Source organism: Protopterus annectens, chromosome 8.part0, assembly GCF_019279795.1.
Source record: "Protopterus annectens isolate FY-2018-M chromosome 8.part0, PAN1.0, whole genome shotgun sequence".
Taxonomy (NCBI): Eukaryota; Metazoa; Chordata; order Ceratodontiformes; family Protopteridae; genus Protopterus; species Protopterus annectens.
The window spans coordinates 1362267370-1362284622 of record NC_056741.1 but is presented as its reverse complement, the minus strand read 5'-3'; the positions used below and the strand labels follow the sequence as shown (position 1 = coordinate 1362284622).

Below are 17253 nucleotides of genomic sequence, written 5' to 3'. Positions count from 1 at the left end.
TTGGGGACTCTGTCCCACAGGTTGAAGATCAAATGAAGCAAACTACTTCAGATAAAGAAGTTATGTACTCACCATAACATTCCATCTGAGTAGTTGTACTTCATTTGTCTTAAACCATCCCTCCCTCCTTCCCGCAGACCTTTGGCGCATGTTCAGCCTAAGTAAGTTTAGGTCACAAGTATGTTATCAGGTCAGGTTGTAAGTGTAAGTTCAACAAACTCGATCTGGGGATGGAAGGCAAGGGAGGTGTATTATGGGTAAGGAGAGGAGTCTGGAGCTCAGAGCTGATGCTAGTAATCTTTGCCAGCTCGGATCTGATATGGATCCGTATTCCTACAGGTTGAAGACAAATGAAGAACAATTACTCAGATGGAACGTTATGGTGAGTGTACATAACTTCTTTTTTTTTTTGTATATTAATACCACATTTTTCTGTGCAGCTAGCAGCAGGCATAGGCCATGCAGCTTCTGGACATCATACTTCATTTCTCCATAATGAAATGGTTGCAGCTTACTTTAATGTGAGTGGTCTGAATGCTGGGGGTAGCATCTCTGAGACATGTGTTTTGCACCTGTTGCTCCCTCCACATTTGGGTATGCTTGGGTAAGCTGGAAAAAAAAAATCCAGGAAAAAAGTGAATCTTGAAGATTAGTCTTCTCCTTTAATCTGTTTTGCAGGGGTGCACTCCCCACCCTCAAATGTATACATATACAACAACTCTGAGATCATTGTACCTCGGAGAAAAGAGATTACTCCAGGAAATGGTAATCTGAGACTATAGATATATATATATAGATATATAGATATAGATAGATATATGTATATAATATAATGTATACACACACACACACACACATATATATATATATATATATATATATATATATATATATATATATATATATATATATGTTTTTTTCAGCCATTTAGACTCCGTGTTTTGGGACTCGCCTAGCAGGTCCTGACATTTCAAATGGTTACTGTATGTCTGTGTATGTGTTTGCACATGTATGTGTACACATCTATTTATATATTTGTGTGTGTGGTTATTTATTTGCTTGAATTCTTGTTTTTTTGTTTGAGGTTCCAGCAGATATTTTACTGTCAGACATGCCTTGTGACCCCTCTTGTTTCTTTCTTATAACTCTGTGTTGCCCCCGGCTTGGACCTCGAACTCACAGCTGGGGGGACAGCTTGAGAGTACAAGACTTGTCAGTGCATCAGCCAGGAAAGAAAGTCTTGGTAATTCAAGTGTGGTGTTATTTGTGTCGGGTGGGTTTTTTGCATGTCTAGGTGTATCCTGTCTCACAGTAACCATCTGGAATACTTTGTCTGCAGGGCCTACATTATGTGCGTGCTTCCACATATCTGACCTGGCTGTAGTGCAAAGGATTACTTGGTAGGCAAAGTTCCTGGCTTGTGGCTTCATCTGCTACTTGATCTGCCCCCCCCCCCATACACCCACATCTGTAGGGTAATTTTTTAAGACTAGGACCTATCTACAGCCCTGCCCCAGTGATGAATAAGACATCCCGGGGCACTTACTTTCATCCCCCCCATCCAACTTCTCTGACATAAGGGTCCCTAATTCCAGATCACTGGAGCTGCAGTCAGCATTCCATGTCACTGTGCCATGAAGGGCAACCTTTTTATTCTTTTTTTCACCAAGAAATATCCTAGACATTATGTGATGCACAATAAAATAAAATGTGATAAGTCTATTCCCAGCAAGTACCTAGAACAACAGTCTTATATAATTCACTACGGTTAGATATACCCTGCCTTTTGTTCTGTCTGTGTATTAAAATAGTTGAAATTTGAAACCAAACAGCATCACTTTTTTCTGTTACAGGCAGTTCATACATGAGTGCCTTGGAGGTTGGAGGACTGATAGGCAGCATTGCAGCTGGCTACTTCTCTGACAAAGCTGTTGCACGGGTAAGTGAACAGTAACCTTTTAATTCAGGTATTCAGTGAATGATTTCATTTTGTAATTGAGTAAGCCATTGCCCTTCATTCAAGTATCATCCAAGGCTGTAATACCCCAGAAACAGCATATCACAAGTGTAGAACAGGCGGCTGATAGCCCATTGCCTATAATATTATGAGTGAAGTGTATAACTGCATTGATACATTGTGTCAGGTATTCCATGACATATCATTATCAGTAGCATAATCAACTGCTTTATCTGTAAGCTGTGTAATATTGTTTATTTTAGAAAGAAAACTGTGTGTTGTGTTAATACATATAAAGCTACATGCCATGAGGCATGTAACTGGTAACCATGAGTAATTTCAAATCTGATATTCCCTTTCCATTTGATTGCTTTATTTGTGTGACACTAACCGTTATACTTGATCATTGTTTTGTTTCAGGAATGTTTTATGCTTTAGCAACAGGATTCCTGTTGAAAATTGCATGTTACAACCCGTGTTCCCACTTAAATTGCTTTCTGTTCTTTTCTTACACTATTCCCCACCCATGTGTAAAAAAACAGCTTGCATGTTTTCAGAAAATATTAACTTTTAGCGCTAAGAAATGGTCATTATCTACCTTTTAAATAAAACTAAACTCTTTCATTAAATGCTTTGAAGTATTGAGGCTGCCAAGGAGGCTACTATAGCAATAACCCACGCCTGGGTGTGGGTAATGCTGGATTTACCCACGGATGGCGTGGTTTGGTCCCGAGGCGAAGCCGAGGACCAAAAGCCAACCGTGGTAAATACAGCATTACCCACCCAGAAGTGGTTATTATTATACCAAGACATTATTTAAGAAAAGAAACTATTACTTTTCTTAAATAATGGCATAGTATAATGCCTGTTTACTGCCCTTCCGCACCTGTCTGGCATCCGTGGCAGTTCTGATGTACTGCGCCTGCGCAGTACATCAGAGCGTGAGCAAAAGCAACGGAGAAAGCAAGATCTCCGTTGCTTTTTTACTGTTTTGCTATGTTAAATGGGTTTAACATAGCGAGACAGTTTTAAAATAAGCAACGGTGTTGTCCGCTGCTTATTTTAAAACTGTCTCGCTATGTTAAACCCATTTAACATAGTGAAATAAAAAGCAACGGAGATCTTGCTTTCTCCGTTGCTTTTTAAAACCTGTCTCGCTATGTTAAATGGGTTTAGCATAGCGAGACAGCTTTAAAATAAGCAACGGAGATCTCCGTTGCTTATTTTAAAGCTGTCTCGCTATGTTAAACCCATTTAACATAGCGAGACAGTGTTTTAAAAGTAGAGTTATACTAATGGAAAAAGTCCGGGCGACCGGACCTTTTTCCATTAGTATAACTCGATTTACAATGTGCACGCTGGCCAATCAGCATGCACGTTTTGGGGGGGGGGGGGTCATGGTATAATATCTCTTATTCACTTTACATAATTTCAAACAGTATTTTTCATTGAATAGCTTCCCATTGTACCTTTAAATTTTGCATTTCCTTTAAAAAAGAATGCTTGGAACTCTCAGTATTAATTGTTTACACCTGCAGAGCTCTCATCTGCATGTAAAAGTGGTCAGCAATGAGGGAAAAAATATAACTTTGCAAATGCATGAAGGAATTGAAGGAATCTTTGTAAATTTGACTCAGAACAGAATGTTCATAATTCCTGTGGCCAAATGCCTTTAGCTGCAGACTTCTTGTCTCTCATTGAGAGCATTTGCTAATGAGCAAAAACATGCTAATAAAGATCTTTGCAGATGCAAGAAACTTGGAATTTTCACAGCTTTCATAATTTTATTTTATTTTTCAAGCCTATGTATGTGCAAATAATAGTTTATAGCTTAAGCCAAGGATATTAACCAAATATTCACTTCAGTTACTATTCCAGTACCAATAAAAGACTCCCAGTCAATCAAATTCCACACTTTTAATGTCCAATAAAATATACAAGGTTAAAGTATTTAGCGCTTTCATTTCTTACTCACCAGAAACATCTTCAGAATCACCTGACATTGAATCTAAAGCCATTTAAATACACCCAGCACCTCTCTGATTGGATGATACATAAAGGCCATACTAATTTTTTTAAAAAGACATCACCAACTTCAAAATGTGTTTAGAAATTCAAAGTTTTCACATGTTGTAATATTTGTTATATATACACATATAACACATATCTTCTTCTTCTTTTTTCTTCTTTCAGCTGCTCCCGTTAGGGGTCGCCACAGCAGATCAACTGTTTCCATTTCTTCCTGTCCTCTGCATCTTGCTCTGTCACACCAACCACCTGCATGTTCTCTCTCATCACATCCATAAACCTTATCTTAGGCCTTCCTCTTTTCCTGTTACCTCGCAGCTTCATCCTTAGCATATTTTTCCCAATATACTCTGCATCCCTCCTCAGCACGTCCAAACCAATGTAATCTTGCCTCTCTGGCTTTGTCTCCAAACCTTCCAACCTGGGCTGACCCTCTGATAATACTTATTCCTAATCCTGTCCATCCTCGTCACACCCAGTGCAAATCTTAACATCTTCAACTCTGCCACGTCAAGCTCTGACTCCTGCCTTTTTGTCAATGCCACTGTCTACAACCCATATAACATAGCTGGTCTCACTGCCTTCTTGTAGACCTTCCCTTTCACTCTTACTGGTACTTGTCTGTCACAAATCACTCCTGACACTCTTCTCCACCCACTCCATCCTGCCTGTACTCTCTTCTTCACCTCTCTTCCACACACATCATTACTCTGAACTGTTGATCCTAAGTACTTAAACTCATCCACCTTCGCCACCTCTACTCCCTGCATCCTCACCATTCCTCTATCCTCCCTCTCATTCACACACATATATTCTGTCTTAGTCCTGCTGACCTTCATTCCTCTTCTCTCTAGAGCATATCTCCATCTCAGCAGGGTCTCCTCCACCTGTTCCCTACTCTCACTACAGATCACAATGTCATCTGCAAACATCATAGTCCACGGGGTCTCCTGTCTGATCTCGTCTGTCAACCTGGCCATCACCATTGCAAATAAGAAAGGGCTCAGAGCTGATCCTTGATGAATCCCACCTCCACCTTAAACGCATCCGTCACTCCCACCGCAGACCTCACCGCTGTCACACTACCCTCGTACATATCCTGTACCACTCTTACATACTTCTCTGACACTCCAGACTTCCTCATACAATACCACAACTCCTCTCTAGGCACCCTGTCATATACTTTCTCTAAATCCACAAAGACACAATGCAACTCCTTCTGACCTTCTCTGTAGTTCTCCATCAACACTCAGAGCAAACATCACATCTGTAGTGCTCTTTTCTGGCATGAAACCATACTGCTGATCACTAATAATCACCTCCCTTCTTAACCTAGCTTCCACTACTCTTTCCCATAACTTCATGCTGTGACTGATCAGTTTAATCCCTCTGTAGTTACTACAGCTCTGCACATCACCCTTATTCTTAAACATAGGTACCAAAACACTTTTTCTCCATTCCTCAGGCATCCTCTCACTTTCCAAGATTTCATTAAACAATCTAGTTAAAAACTGCTATTTCACCTAAACACCTCCATGCTTCCACAGGTATGTCATTTGGACCAACAGCCTTTCTGTTCTTCATCCTCTTCATAGCTATCCTTACTTCCTCCTTGCTAATCCACTGCACTTCATGATTCACTATCTGCACATCATCCAACCTTCTCTCCCTCTCATTCTCTTCATTCATCAACCCCTCAAAGTACTCTTTCCATCTGCTCAACACACTCTCCCCGCTTGTGAGTACGTTTCTCTCATTATCCTTTATCACCCTTACCTGCTGCACATCTTTATTAGCTCGGTCCCTCTGTCTAGCCAATCGGTACAGGTCCTTTTCTCCCTCCTTAGTGTCCAACTTTTTCTACAACTCTTCATATGCCTTATCCTTAGCCGCCTCTCTCTTTGCCATGCACCTTATCTCCTTATACTCTTGTCTACTTTCTAAATCTCTTTGACAATCCCACTTTTTCTTTGCTAACCTCTTTCTCTGTATACTGTCCTGTACTACTTCATTCCACCACCAGGTCTCCTTGTCTTCCTTCCTCTTTCCAGATGTCACACCAAGCACCTTTCTAGTCATCTCTCTTACTAACTCTGCAGTAATTATCCAGCTATTTGGTAACACATATACATATGGGTAAAAAGTGTGGAAAACACTTAACAAATGGATGTTGTTCTGTGCTAATGTTAGTATCTGTTTGCTCTTAACTCAAGAGCTGGGGCTAGTGAAAGGTGATCATTCAATCCAGGGGGGACACATGCATCAATTTTTAATTGCTAAATAAGTTCTCCAAATTCTAGCTTAGATTCCCAGTCACCTCCCCTTTCTTGTTGAGTAACTTTTTCTGTTATTACTTACAATCCTTCCCTGTTACCTGAATTAAACAACATTGAAATGGTGGTATGCAAAGAAGCCAGATCATACTACAGTAGCAGAAAGGTGTATAACAAGGTAAACTTGACAAAAGATGAGAGGGAAGTTATGTCAGCAATTTGTAACAATAAGGAGGTTCGTATTATAAAACCTGATAAGGGAGGTTGTGTAGTTATGATGCAGCAGTGGGAATATTTAGCAGAAATGCTTGATTTGTTAAACACTGATGGTAGATACAACCAGGTATCTCGGAACCAAGTTAATATAGCCTACCACATAATATACATTATTCTAGAAGACAACTTGTTACAAGGGGCCATAACAAAACAGTTGTATGATTTTTTTTAAAGTACCTAAACCCTATATTCCAAGCATTTTTGGAATACCCAAAGTTCATAAGAACTGTACGAACCCCCCTCAGACCCATTGTATCATCTGCCGGGTCAAAAAAATACAGCTCCTAGCTATATAATATATATATATATATATATATATATATATATATATATATATATATATATAGACAAAAAGTTGAAAACTTTTTATGATTTATACCCCCACATACTAAAAGATTTGTGGGATTTTTTGTACAAGCTAGGACAAGTAGAATTATCAATGACTTTTTGTTTATAACCATCAATGTCAAGGACCTTTTTTCAGTTATTCCCCACGATAGAGGTCTGCAATGGTTTGAAAAAATGTTACTGGAGTTTGAATTTTTGCAACACTCAGATTTTAAGACTATTCTAGAAAGCATGGAATTGATATTAAATAAACAATTTCATATATTTCCAGGGTGTGTTATACCATCAAATGGATGGGGTTGCTATGGGTGTGGCATGCGCACCCATATTTGCAAATATAGTCCTACTGTACCGGGAAAAACACTTTATTTTTGAGTCACAGTACAAATATTACATTAGGATTTATTTCAGATTTTTGGACAACATTTTTATTTTGTGGACAGGGTCCCCACAAAATATAGAAGGTTTCATAGAATACATAAGTGACACCACACCACATAATTTTTGAAGTTCACACATGAAACCAGAGGAATCGAAGTACACTATTTAGCTGTGACCATTATGATGGACAATATTAATGGGAAATATATTTCAAAACTATATAGAAAGGAATGTTCCTCAAACTCTTATCTTTATTATGAAAGTAACCATCCTTACAAACAAAAGAAAAAAATATAGTGAAAGGACAAATGGCACAGGCAGCTCGTATGACTTCTAATAAAGATGACTTGGTGAAAGAACTGGATTATATTGAGGGAATGTTTTGTGAGAGGGGATACCCCAATAGCATGGTTAAAACTATTAAAGAAGAAGTTCTAAGGGGATGGGGAAATAACTATATACCCCTATTAAACTATGAAAGTAACAATAACAATAGAAACAAGGTTCAGTTAAAAGTAACACAGATGGTATGTATTTAGTGTTGACATAAAACCAAGATACTAAGGGGATTCAAAACATTGTGACAAAAAACTGGAAGATGTTTTCTATTATGCCAACAAATCCAGGGTTTGGGTTCAGGAGAAACCCCAACCTTAAGGATATTTTTGAAAGGGGAAGTACAAAACCTGTGGGCACAATATTAGGAACATATAAATGTGGTATGTGTGGTTAATGCTCCTTTATGTATAACCAAAATACACTTGGACTGGATTCCCCAAAAGTCGCCTCTTACCCACAGGGGCGTTTCAACTGTCATACCAAAGGTGTGATTTATTTAGCCCATTGTGTAAGGTATGTGGTTCTTACTATGTGGGGAAGACCGAATGTACACTGGGGCAGAGGGTGTACGAGCATATATGTGGTATAAACCGGGAAAAGGGCACCAATGCCCTTTATAGACACTGTTTGCAGTGTCCCCAAGCAGACTACGTTTTGGGTTGTAGAGAAAGTTACTCAACAAGAAAGGGGAGATGACTGGGAATCTAAGCTAGAATTTAGAGAACTTATTTGGCAATTAGACTTGATGCCTGTGTCCCCCTGGAGTGAATGATCACCTTTCACTAGCCCCAGCTCTTAAGTTAAGAGCAAACAGACACTAACATTAGTATAGAACAACATCCATTTTAAGTGTGTTTTTTGTGTTTTCTAAGTTTTTTTATCCATATGTATATGTGTTATATGCGTATATATGTAAACTATTACAACATGTGAAAATTTTGAAGTTGATGATGCCTTTTTAAAAATTTAGTATGATCTTTATGTAACAGTCAATCAGAGAGGTGTTGAATGTATTTAAATGGCTTTAGATTCAATGTTAGGTGATTCTGAACAAGTTTCTGGTGTGTTAAAAATGAAAGTGCTAAATTCTTTAAGCTTGTATATTTTATTGGATATTAAAGTGTGGAATTTGATCTACTGGGAATCCTTTATTGGTACTGGAATAGCAACTAAGTGAATATTTGGTTATTGGTGTCTTTACACTTCAGTATTTCACTTGAATTCTTGGTGTTTTTTGGTACCAAGGATATTAATCTAGACATACACCCTTGTTAAAAGATGAGAAATTAGTATCTTAATTTTACATACAAAACAGTCATTACACTTTTACATCCCACCCCCACTTCCGCAGTACATCATAATTTTATATTGGCTTATACATGCTTCTGTCCAGACTTTCTTCTGTTGCTGTACTGTAAAACTTGTATTGCTTTACAACTAAAAAGTACTTGTTTACCTCAATATCTTTACCACATACAACAGTCGCTGAAAAGACCCCCCCCCACCATTTCAAATACCCTTGACTGCACAGTATACAAGTTTGCTTTATAATATTACATGCAGTTTATATCATTTAAATGTATTATACAAACATTAATAAGAAATAAGTATTGTTTTACTTGGTTACTTCCGTTTTCTCCTTGGTGTCCTTCTCAATGTTAATGACGTATAATGTGGGGTATATACTTTACAGTCCACCCACAAGTTTAACTAAGTCAACAAAAGTTCACAGTCTTTTCTCAGCCACTTTTTCTTGCAAAGCCATATTTCACAAATGTGATTGATGCTTTATAGTCTCCCAGTAATTCACTTATTTCTTTGTAGTTGGCCTTCTTCCCAGTAATCTCCAACTACCAACGCCAGACTCTGGTTCAAGTCTAGTTTACTCTTGATTCTTCTAGATATCTCTTGGCAATTTATTTCTGTGTCTCAAGCATTTTCCTTTGGAGCATTGGAAAAAGTGTCATTGACAAAGTCCCTCAATGAGCTTTATTGTCAGAAGAATGAGAAGCAGAGTCCCCTTGTACTTGCTGGCTTGCTTGTGTTGAATAAACGTTTTTTTATTTGGCCTGCTCTATATTACAATTGCCTTTGATCCTCCAGGGGAACAATACTCCTGAAGACAGCTGGATGCAGCAGCTTAAGTCTCACACATGTCTCTTGACATTTTCTGATTGCTGGGATAAAACTGCTTTTTTTTCTGCCTGGAGTATAGTGAACAGTCATTCTCCGTAAATTGCTGTCTCTAGTTTGTTTAATACTTTGTTTGCCCTTCTGCAACAGTTGTGTCAGAATCAGCTCTTTCTTCTGATATAAGCATCTTCCAAGATGGCCGCACATTAAGTAACTAGCTTAATTTCATCTCTCCCAGTGTGAAAACAGAAACTCCGAAAAGAGAGTCAGTGAATTTGTCTTTTCGGGTAAATTTCAGTAACTGGCTAGTAAGTGCACTGCCTGGATGGCAGCAAAAAAAAAAAAGAACAGACAGCCTGAAAGAAAATCAATCAGAAAGGGTAAGGAGATAACACTGGCTGGGAAGAATCCTGCAGCAGTTAGCAAAAAGCAGTTTAAGCTCCAACTTTGGTGCAAGACATGACTTCCAGTAATCTAAAGGAAAAAAATAAGTCAAATGTACTCAAAGATGATTAAAATGAATGAAACGCTGAAGAAGTATATCAACTTAAAAAAGGCGGGAAAAATGTAAGAAGCTTTAAACAGATATTCAGACAAGCTGATAAAACTGCAAAAATCAGAGGTTGAAATGAAGAAAAGGCTGGCTGAAATATGAGACTGCTCAAGAAAAAATGTTTCAAAAATTGATAGAATTAGAGAACAGAACATGTAGAGAAAACCTGTGATTTTCTGTTGTACCAGAGAAACTGGAAGGAACAGACTATATTAATTTTTATGAAAGTATAAATAAGAAACTGGACTGGTATTCCACAATTGGAGTTGTTAATTGAAAGAACATATAGTGTGTATGCTCCAAACCTGGCCATAAGAAAACAACAGAGACCTTTAATATTAAATATGCAATCCTATCAGTAGAAAGAGTTGATTCTGGCAAAACTTGCAGAAGTACAAAGTACTAAAAGTGGGAGACAGTAGAGTGTTTGTGGAAAATGATTACTCACCGTACACCAGGCAAAAGAGGAGTAAATTTATTTCCGCAATCCAGGAATGCTAAGAAGCAGGTTAGAGAATCAAGCTGCTGTATCCAGCTATTTTCAGAAATGTTTTTTCCCTGGAGAGTCAAAATATTTGTTCGATACAGAACATGCTAAGGAGGAAATACAAAAGTTTGTTCAATAAAAAGTGAGTGATCAAACAGAAAGGGGTTCTGCTTCTAATTCTTCTGATAATAAAGCCCATAGAGAGAATGTGATAGTGAAAAATTTTCTAATGTTTCAAAGGAAAATGCTGGAGGCTGGAGAGACCAAAGAAAAAAAAAACATGAGTTGACTAGAAGAACCAGGAGTATGATGTAAATAAGCAAGAGATTGGTTTCAGGAGATTGAGATCAACAGGAAGAAAGCTGGCAACTCTGAAATTGATTTAATACATGTAGAATTACAAATCATTAATTACAGCTGTGAAATATGACAGAACAAGAAAACCTGGAAATATTGGACTTTTTTTGAGTTTGTTAAACTTGTAGGGGACTCCAAAGTATATGCCCTACTTCATGTCTTTAATGTTTGGAAGAATATTCAGGAGAGTGGAAGAGGAGGGAAAGAGTAAACTGTAAGTAAAAAGAAATATTGTTCTTAATAGTATTTTATAATACATGACGTATACTGCATGGTATAAAGTAAAGATGTTTCAGTTATTTTTGTGTGTAATATGAATACTAAAGTAAACAGGTGCCCCTGTTTTTTCCATTCTTCTTTCTTACTTTTTGTTCAGTTTTAAGAAATGTAGGCACAGAAGTGTAAAAAGAGAAGAAAGCCTGGACAAAAAAGCATGATTTAAGAAAAATTTATATAATTTGTCTTACTTTTTCATGACTGGATTAAGGCCTTTAGCTTGTTCTAATAAGTTTTAAGGGGAAGCAAATAAATAAAAGAACACCTATTATAATGAAAAGTTTTCTTCTATCAAATAAATGTTTACATTGTAATATGAAAAACATCCAGTGGAAGGCAATTATTTATCTGGTTCTCATGTTTCTATGGAGATAATCTGATAAGGGAACAATAAGAACTAAATACTTTCTTTTAATGGCTAGGAGATAATATTTTCTGAAAGCATTCAAGTTGTTTTCTACATCTGGGAAAGGAATAAAGATAAGAGAAAAAAATGGACAACTTTTAGTGGAACTAGAAGCACACCATGCAAATTAGTATGGATAACCTTCGTTATAAGTTAATTCAAGCCTGTGACTGTAAGTCTTTGACAATTGTTCCTATTAGGAGTGTTAAACTTTATTATTTGAAAATATACATACATAGTTTTGTGCGTTAGTGTTCAGTCAGTAGGTTCCGAGGGTGTGCTGGGAGGTGTTTTTTTATGTTTTATTTATTTTTGTTGGAAGGTTTTCCTTAAAACAAAAAAGTCTTCTAAGACGTGACATAGGTTCAAATAGATATGACAAGAAACAGTGTATAGAAGACCAACCCGCCAAACATTAGTGTATGTATGTAACACAAAAGCTGAAATTAGACACTTTAAAAAAAGCTGTTTTACATAACAGGTGGGAATAATAACTTATGATCATAATCACAACACTTTCCATATTATCATTTAAATGTCAATGGTCTCCCAGATATATACAAAAAAGAAAGAGTACTGAGCTATATTAAAAAAGTGCAAATAGTCACATTTGGAAAGAACTGAGCATGTGAATTTGATAAAGAAAAGATTTCAGGATGGTTATAAAGCAGAATATGTGGGACAAAGAAAAAGAGGAATACTGAGGAGCTCTAATAGTGATTAGAAGGGGAAAAAGATAATAATGGTATATTTGTAGTACTAAGGGGCTACTGGCAAGGAAGGAGGATTATGCTGGCATGTATTTATATTGTATCTAAAACTGCCACAACGTAGCTTAAGAAAATTTTGGGAGAAGTCATCACTTTTAGCAGGGACTATTACTTGTAGGTGGGAATGTATTTGAATTGCAACAGTGAGGAAGTATTTTGAGGGCCTAGAAGGGAAAATGTAACAAAAAAGAACTTTATGAAACTATTTAGATTTGAATCAGTAGCAAGAGTTTGGAATGAAATTACAAATTATTCCCCAAGTTACAAAAACTATACTAGGCTAGGTAGAAGTTATAGTTCACATTAGTAGGTGCATTTAATTGAAAGTTTTGGTACACATCCAATAACTCGTATCACACAACAATAATAACTGAAGTACAAATGTAGGGTAATGAAATAAAAATGAGATGCTGGCACTTCCCCATCTATCTTTTAAAAAATTATTATGGAGTTATTAGGAAGATAGAAATTTCTTCTGAAAATATAACTATGGAGTGGGATAAAATTAAGTGGAGTTTAATAAATAGGGTGGAAAGACAGGACAGAGAGAATATGGTTAAGAAGTAACAATAATTATTTATAAGGACTAACAGTGGTTAAAGTATTACAGAATAGGGAGAATCTCACAGAATTAGATGAAGCGCAATTGCAGAGTGTTGAAGAGAAAATAAAGGACTGCCTTGGTTAATATGCATGAATGCAGAAATTTTGCTGTTATGCAACTTTTTTGGATGTTAACTCCAGAGCACAAAAAAATTTAACATAAAAGCTCAGGTAACAGAAAATAAAAGCCTATAACAAGTAAATACAAAGATCCTGTAAAGTTATTAAAAATATTTCAGAATATTAGAAAATCTGTATAAACCAGAAGAATAAATCAAGAAACAGTACAAATGAAAGTGTTTATGGAAGAATTAAATCTGCAAAAAGTTAACGGTAGGTAAGGCTCAATTACTAACAGGATAGGAGATGATACAAATGGTGATATGGATCTATGTCTGATGATAGAGTTTGGATGAGACCATATGATAGAGTTTCAAAACTCAACATAAAACCCCAAATTATATATACAACTCTGAGAATCGCTTTACAGTGAAGAAAAGGATACATTTCATCTGAGTCTACAGAAAGTCCCAAGGAATAGCTGGTATTCCTGTAGAAATTAGGAGTCTTGGAGGGAAGAAAGTTTTCTGGGAAGGTTTTGTTTAACAGTATTTAAAAAGGAATAAAAGTACCAGCAATCCTGGAAGAGCACGTCATGGCTTTTAATAGATAAAGATGGTAAAGACCCATCTGATCCAGCTTCATATACATACAATTCAATTCTAGACCATGATTATAAAGTGTTTTTATGTCTATAATAGCTAAAAAATGGCAAAGGTAATGCCAAAATTGATGGATGTAGATCAGTGTGGTTTTGTGAAGTGGAGGCAAACATTTGACAACATTAATAGAACAATGATCATCCAAGAGCAGAATGTGAGAAAATACAACTGTTGTTGGTGAACTTTATGAGCAGAGCAATGGAACCATATGTATTCCCTGATTAAAATGATAAGGTTGATTAGATCTGCATTATATTTCAAACCATTGTTCAAGAATATAATGAAAAGTTATCTTTATTTCAGAATGATATTATTTATACCTGCTAAAACGTTCAAATAGATATGACAAGAAACAGTGTATAGAAGACCAACCCGCCAAACATTAGTGTATGTATGTAACACAAAAGCTGAAATTAGACACTTTAAAAAAAGCTGTTTTACATAACAGGTGGGAATAATAACTTATGATCATAATCACAACACTTTCCATATTATCATTTAAATGTCAATGGTCTCCCAGATATATACAAAAAAGAAAGAGTACTGAGCTATATTAAAAAATGCAGAGTGCAAATAGCTATGCTGCGGGAGTCACATTTGGAAAGAACTGAGCATGTGAATTTGATAAAGAAAAGATTTCAGGATGGTTATAAAGCAGAATATGTGGGACAAAGAAAAAGAGGAATACTTATACGAATTGCAAGAGGAGCTCTAATAGTGATTAGAAGAGGGGGAAAAAGATAATAATGGTATATTTGTAGTACTAAGGGGCTACTGGCAAGGAAGGAGGATTATGCTGGCATGTATTTATATTGTATCTAAAACTGCCACAACGTAGCTTAAGAAAATTTTGGGAGAAGTCATCACTTTTTAGCAGGGACTATTACTTGTAGGTGGGAATTGGAATTTGAATTGCAACAGTGAGGAAGTATTTTGAGGGCCTAGAAGGGAAAATGTAACAAAAAGGGGTAGATTTTTGAAGAACTTTATGAAACTATTTGGTACGGAAGATTTGAATCCAGTAGCAAGAGTTTGGAATGAAATTACAAATTATTCCCCAAGTTACAAAAAACTATACTAGGCTAGGTAGAAGTTATAGTTCACATTAGTAGGTGCATTTAATTGAAAGTTTTGGTACACATCCAATAACTCGTATCACACAACAATAATAACTGAAGTACAAATGTAGGGTAATGAAATAAAAATGAGATGCTGGCACTTCCCCATCTATCTTTTAAAAGAGGAACGTAGGGAATAGGTCGTGGAAATTATTATGGAGTTATTAGGAAGATAGAAATTTCTTCTGAAAATATAACTATGGAGTGGGATAAAATTAAAGTGGAGTTTAATAAATAGGGTGGAAAGACAGGACAGAGAGAATATGGTTAAGAAGTAACAATAATTATTTATAAGGACTAACAGTGGTTAAAGTATTACAGAATAGGGAGAATCTCACAGAATTAGATGAAGCGCAATTGCAGAGTGTTGAAGAGAAAATAAAGGACTGCCTTGGTTAATATGCATGAATGCAGAAATTTTGCTGTTATGCAACTTTTTTGGATGTTAACTCCAGAGCACAAAAAAATTTAACATAATAGCTCAGGTAACAGAAAATAAAAGGGGTTGTTGCCAAGCTTAGGGAGCCTATAACAAGTAAAATAACCAAAGATCCTGTAAAGTTATTAAAAATATTTCAGGAATATTAGAAAAATCTGTATAAACCAGAAGAATGGGGAAATCAAGAAACAGTACAAATGAAAGTGTTTATGGAAGAATTAAATCTGCAAAAGTTAACGGTAGGTAAGGCTCAATTACTAACAGGATAGGAGATGATACAAATGGTGATATGGATCTATGTCTGATGATAGAGTTTTCAGAAACTCGAAATTCATACGGATGAGACCATATGATAGAGTTTCCAAAAACTCAACATAAAAAAAAAAAAAAAAACACAAAAATGTATTTTTATTTTGTTTATGTAAAAGGGGCAAGCCCCCCTGCACCCCAAATTATATATACCAACTCTGAGATCGCTTTACAGTGAAGAAAAGGATACATTTCTCAGTCCGCGTTGTACTGTGATCTCCATTCAAAAGCTTTAAGTTTTCAAAAATTTGATCATATGGTCTTGACCATACGAATTTCAGGTTTCTGAAAACTAAATCAACTGATGGGGATCTGAGTCTACAGAAAAGTCCCAAGGAATAGCTGGTATTCCTGTAGAAATTAGGAGTCTTGGAGGGAAGAAAGTTTTCTGGGAAGGTTTTGTTTAACAGTATTTAAAAAGGAATAAAAGTACCAGCAATCCTGGAAGAGCACGGTCGTGGCTTTAATAGATAAAGATGGTAAAGACCCATCTGATCCAGCTTCATATACATACAATTCAATTCTAGACCATGATTATAAAGTGTTTTTATGTCTATAATAGCTAAAAAATGGCAAAGGTAATGCCAAAATTGATGGATGTAGATCAGTGTGGTTTTGTGAAGTGGAGGCAAACATTTGACAACATTAATAGAACAATGATCATCCAGAAGGAAGCAGAATGTGAGAAAATACAACTGTTGTTGGTGAACTCTTAGTACATAGAAAGCATTTGACAGAGTAAGCTGGGATTTTATGAGCAGAGCAATGGAACCATATGTATTCCCTGATTAAAATGATAAGGTTGATTAGGAGGATGTATGAGGGTTCAGAGGCGAAAATTAAAGTGTGTATGTGTGTGGGGGGGGGTCCTGTGTGGCAAGTTCTGTTTGAGCAGAAGAACCAGGCAAGTGTGTCCTCTTTCCTTTTATCTGCATTATATTTCAAACCATTGGCAAAGAAACTTAAGGGACTCAAAAATTCAAGAATATAATTAATATGGTAGTCAAGAAAAGTTATCTTTATTTCCAGATGATATTATTTTATACCTGCTAAAACCAGAAAAGGACATTTCAGTGTTGTAGAATATTCTGAGTCAGTTTCAAGTCTTTTTGGGATACAAAATTAATGATGATAAAACAAAGGCAATAGCTTTAAACTATGTACCCGCATTGGTTCAGCGATGCTCATACTTATGGGGACATGATAAAATGAAGTACTTGGGCATATGAATTAAAAAGAATTATATTATGGTGGCTAAGGACATGTGGGAAGAGACTAAACAAAAGATAATACAAAACATGACAAATTGAAAGGACTGTTTTATGGATATGGATAGCAAGATACAAGCAGTGAAAATGTGTTTAGTCCCTTTAGTTTTATGCACAGGTCAGGCATATCTTAATAATCAGAAGAGAAGTTGTGTATAGCAATTAATAAAGAATTGAAGGATTTTAACTGGGAGGGGAAGAGGGCAAGAG

The 17253-nt window shown here is 36.3% G+C and overlaps 1 protein-coding gene across 1 annotated transcript in view; it reads left to right on the top strand.

Moving 5' to 3' along the window:
- The window catches only part of SLC37A4 (solute carrier family 37 member 4), a 345044-nt gene that overhangs the window by 249497 nt on the left and 78294 nt on the right, over positions 1 to 17253 (top strand). The window contains exon 6 of the mRNA XM_044079443.1: positions 1854 to 1939. Coding sequence (XP_043935378.1) covers positions 1854 to 1939 — 86 coding nt within the window. The remainder of the gene's footprint in view (positions 1 to 1853; positions 1940 to 17253) is intronic.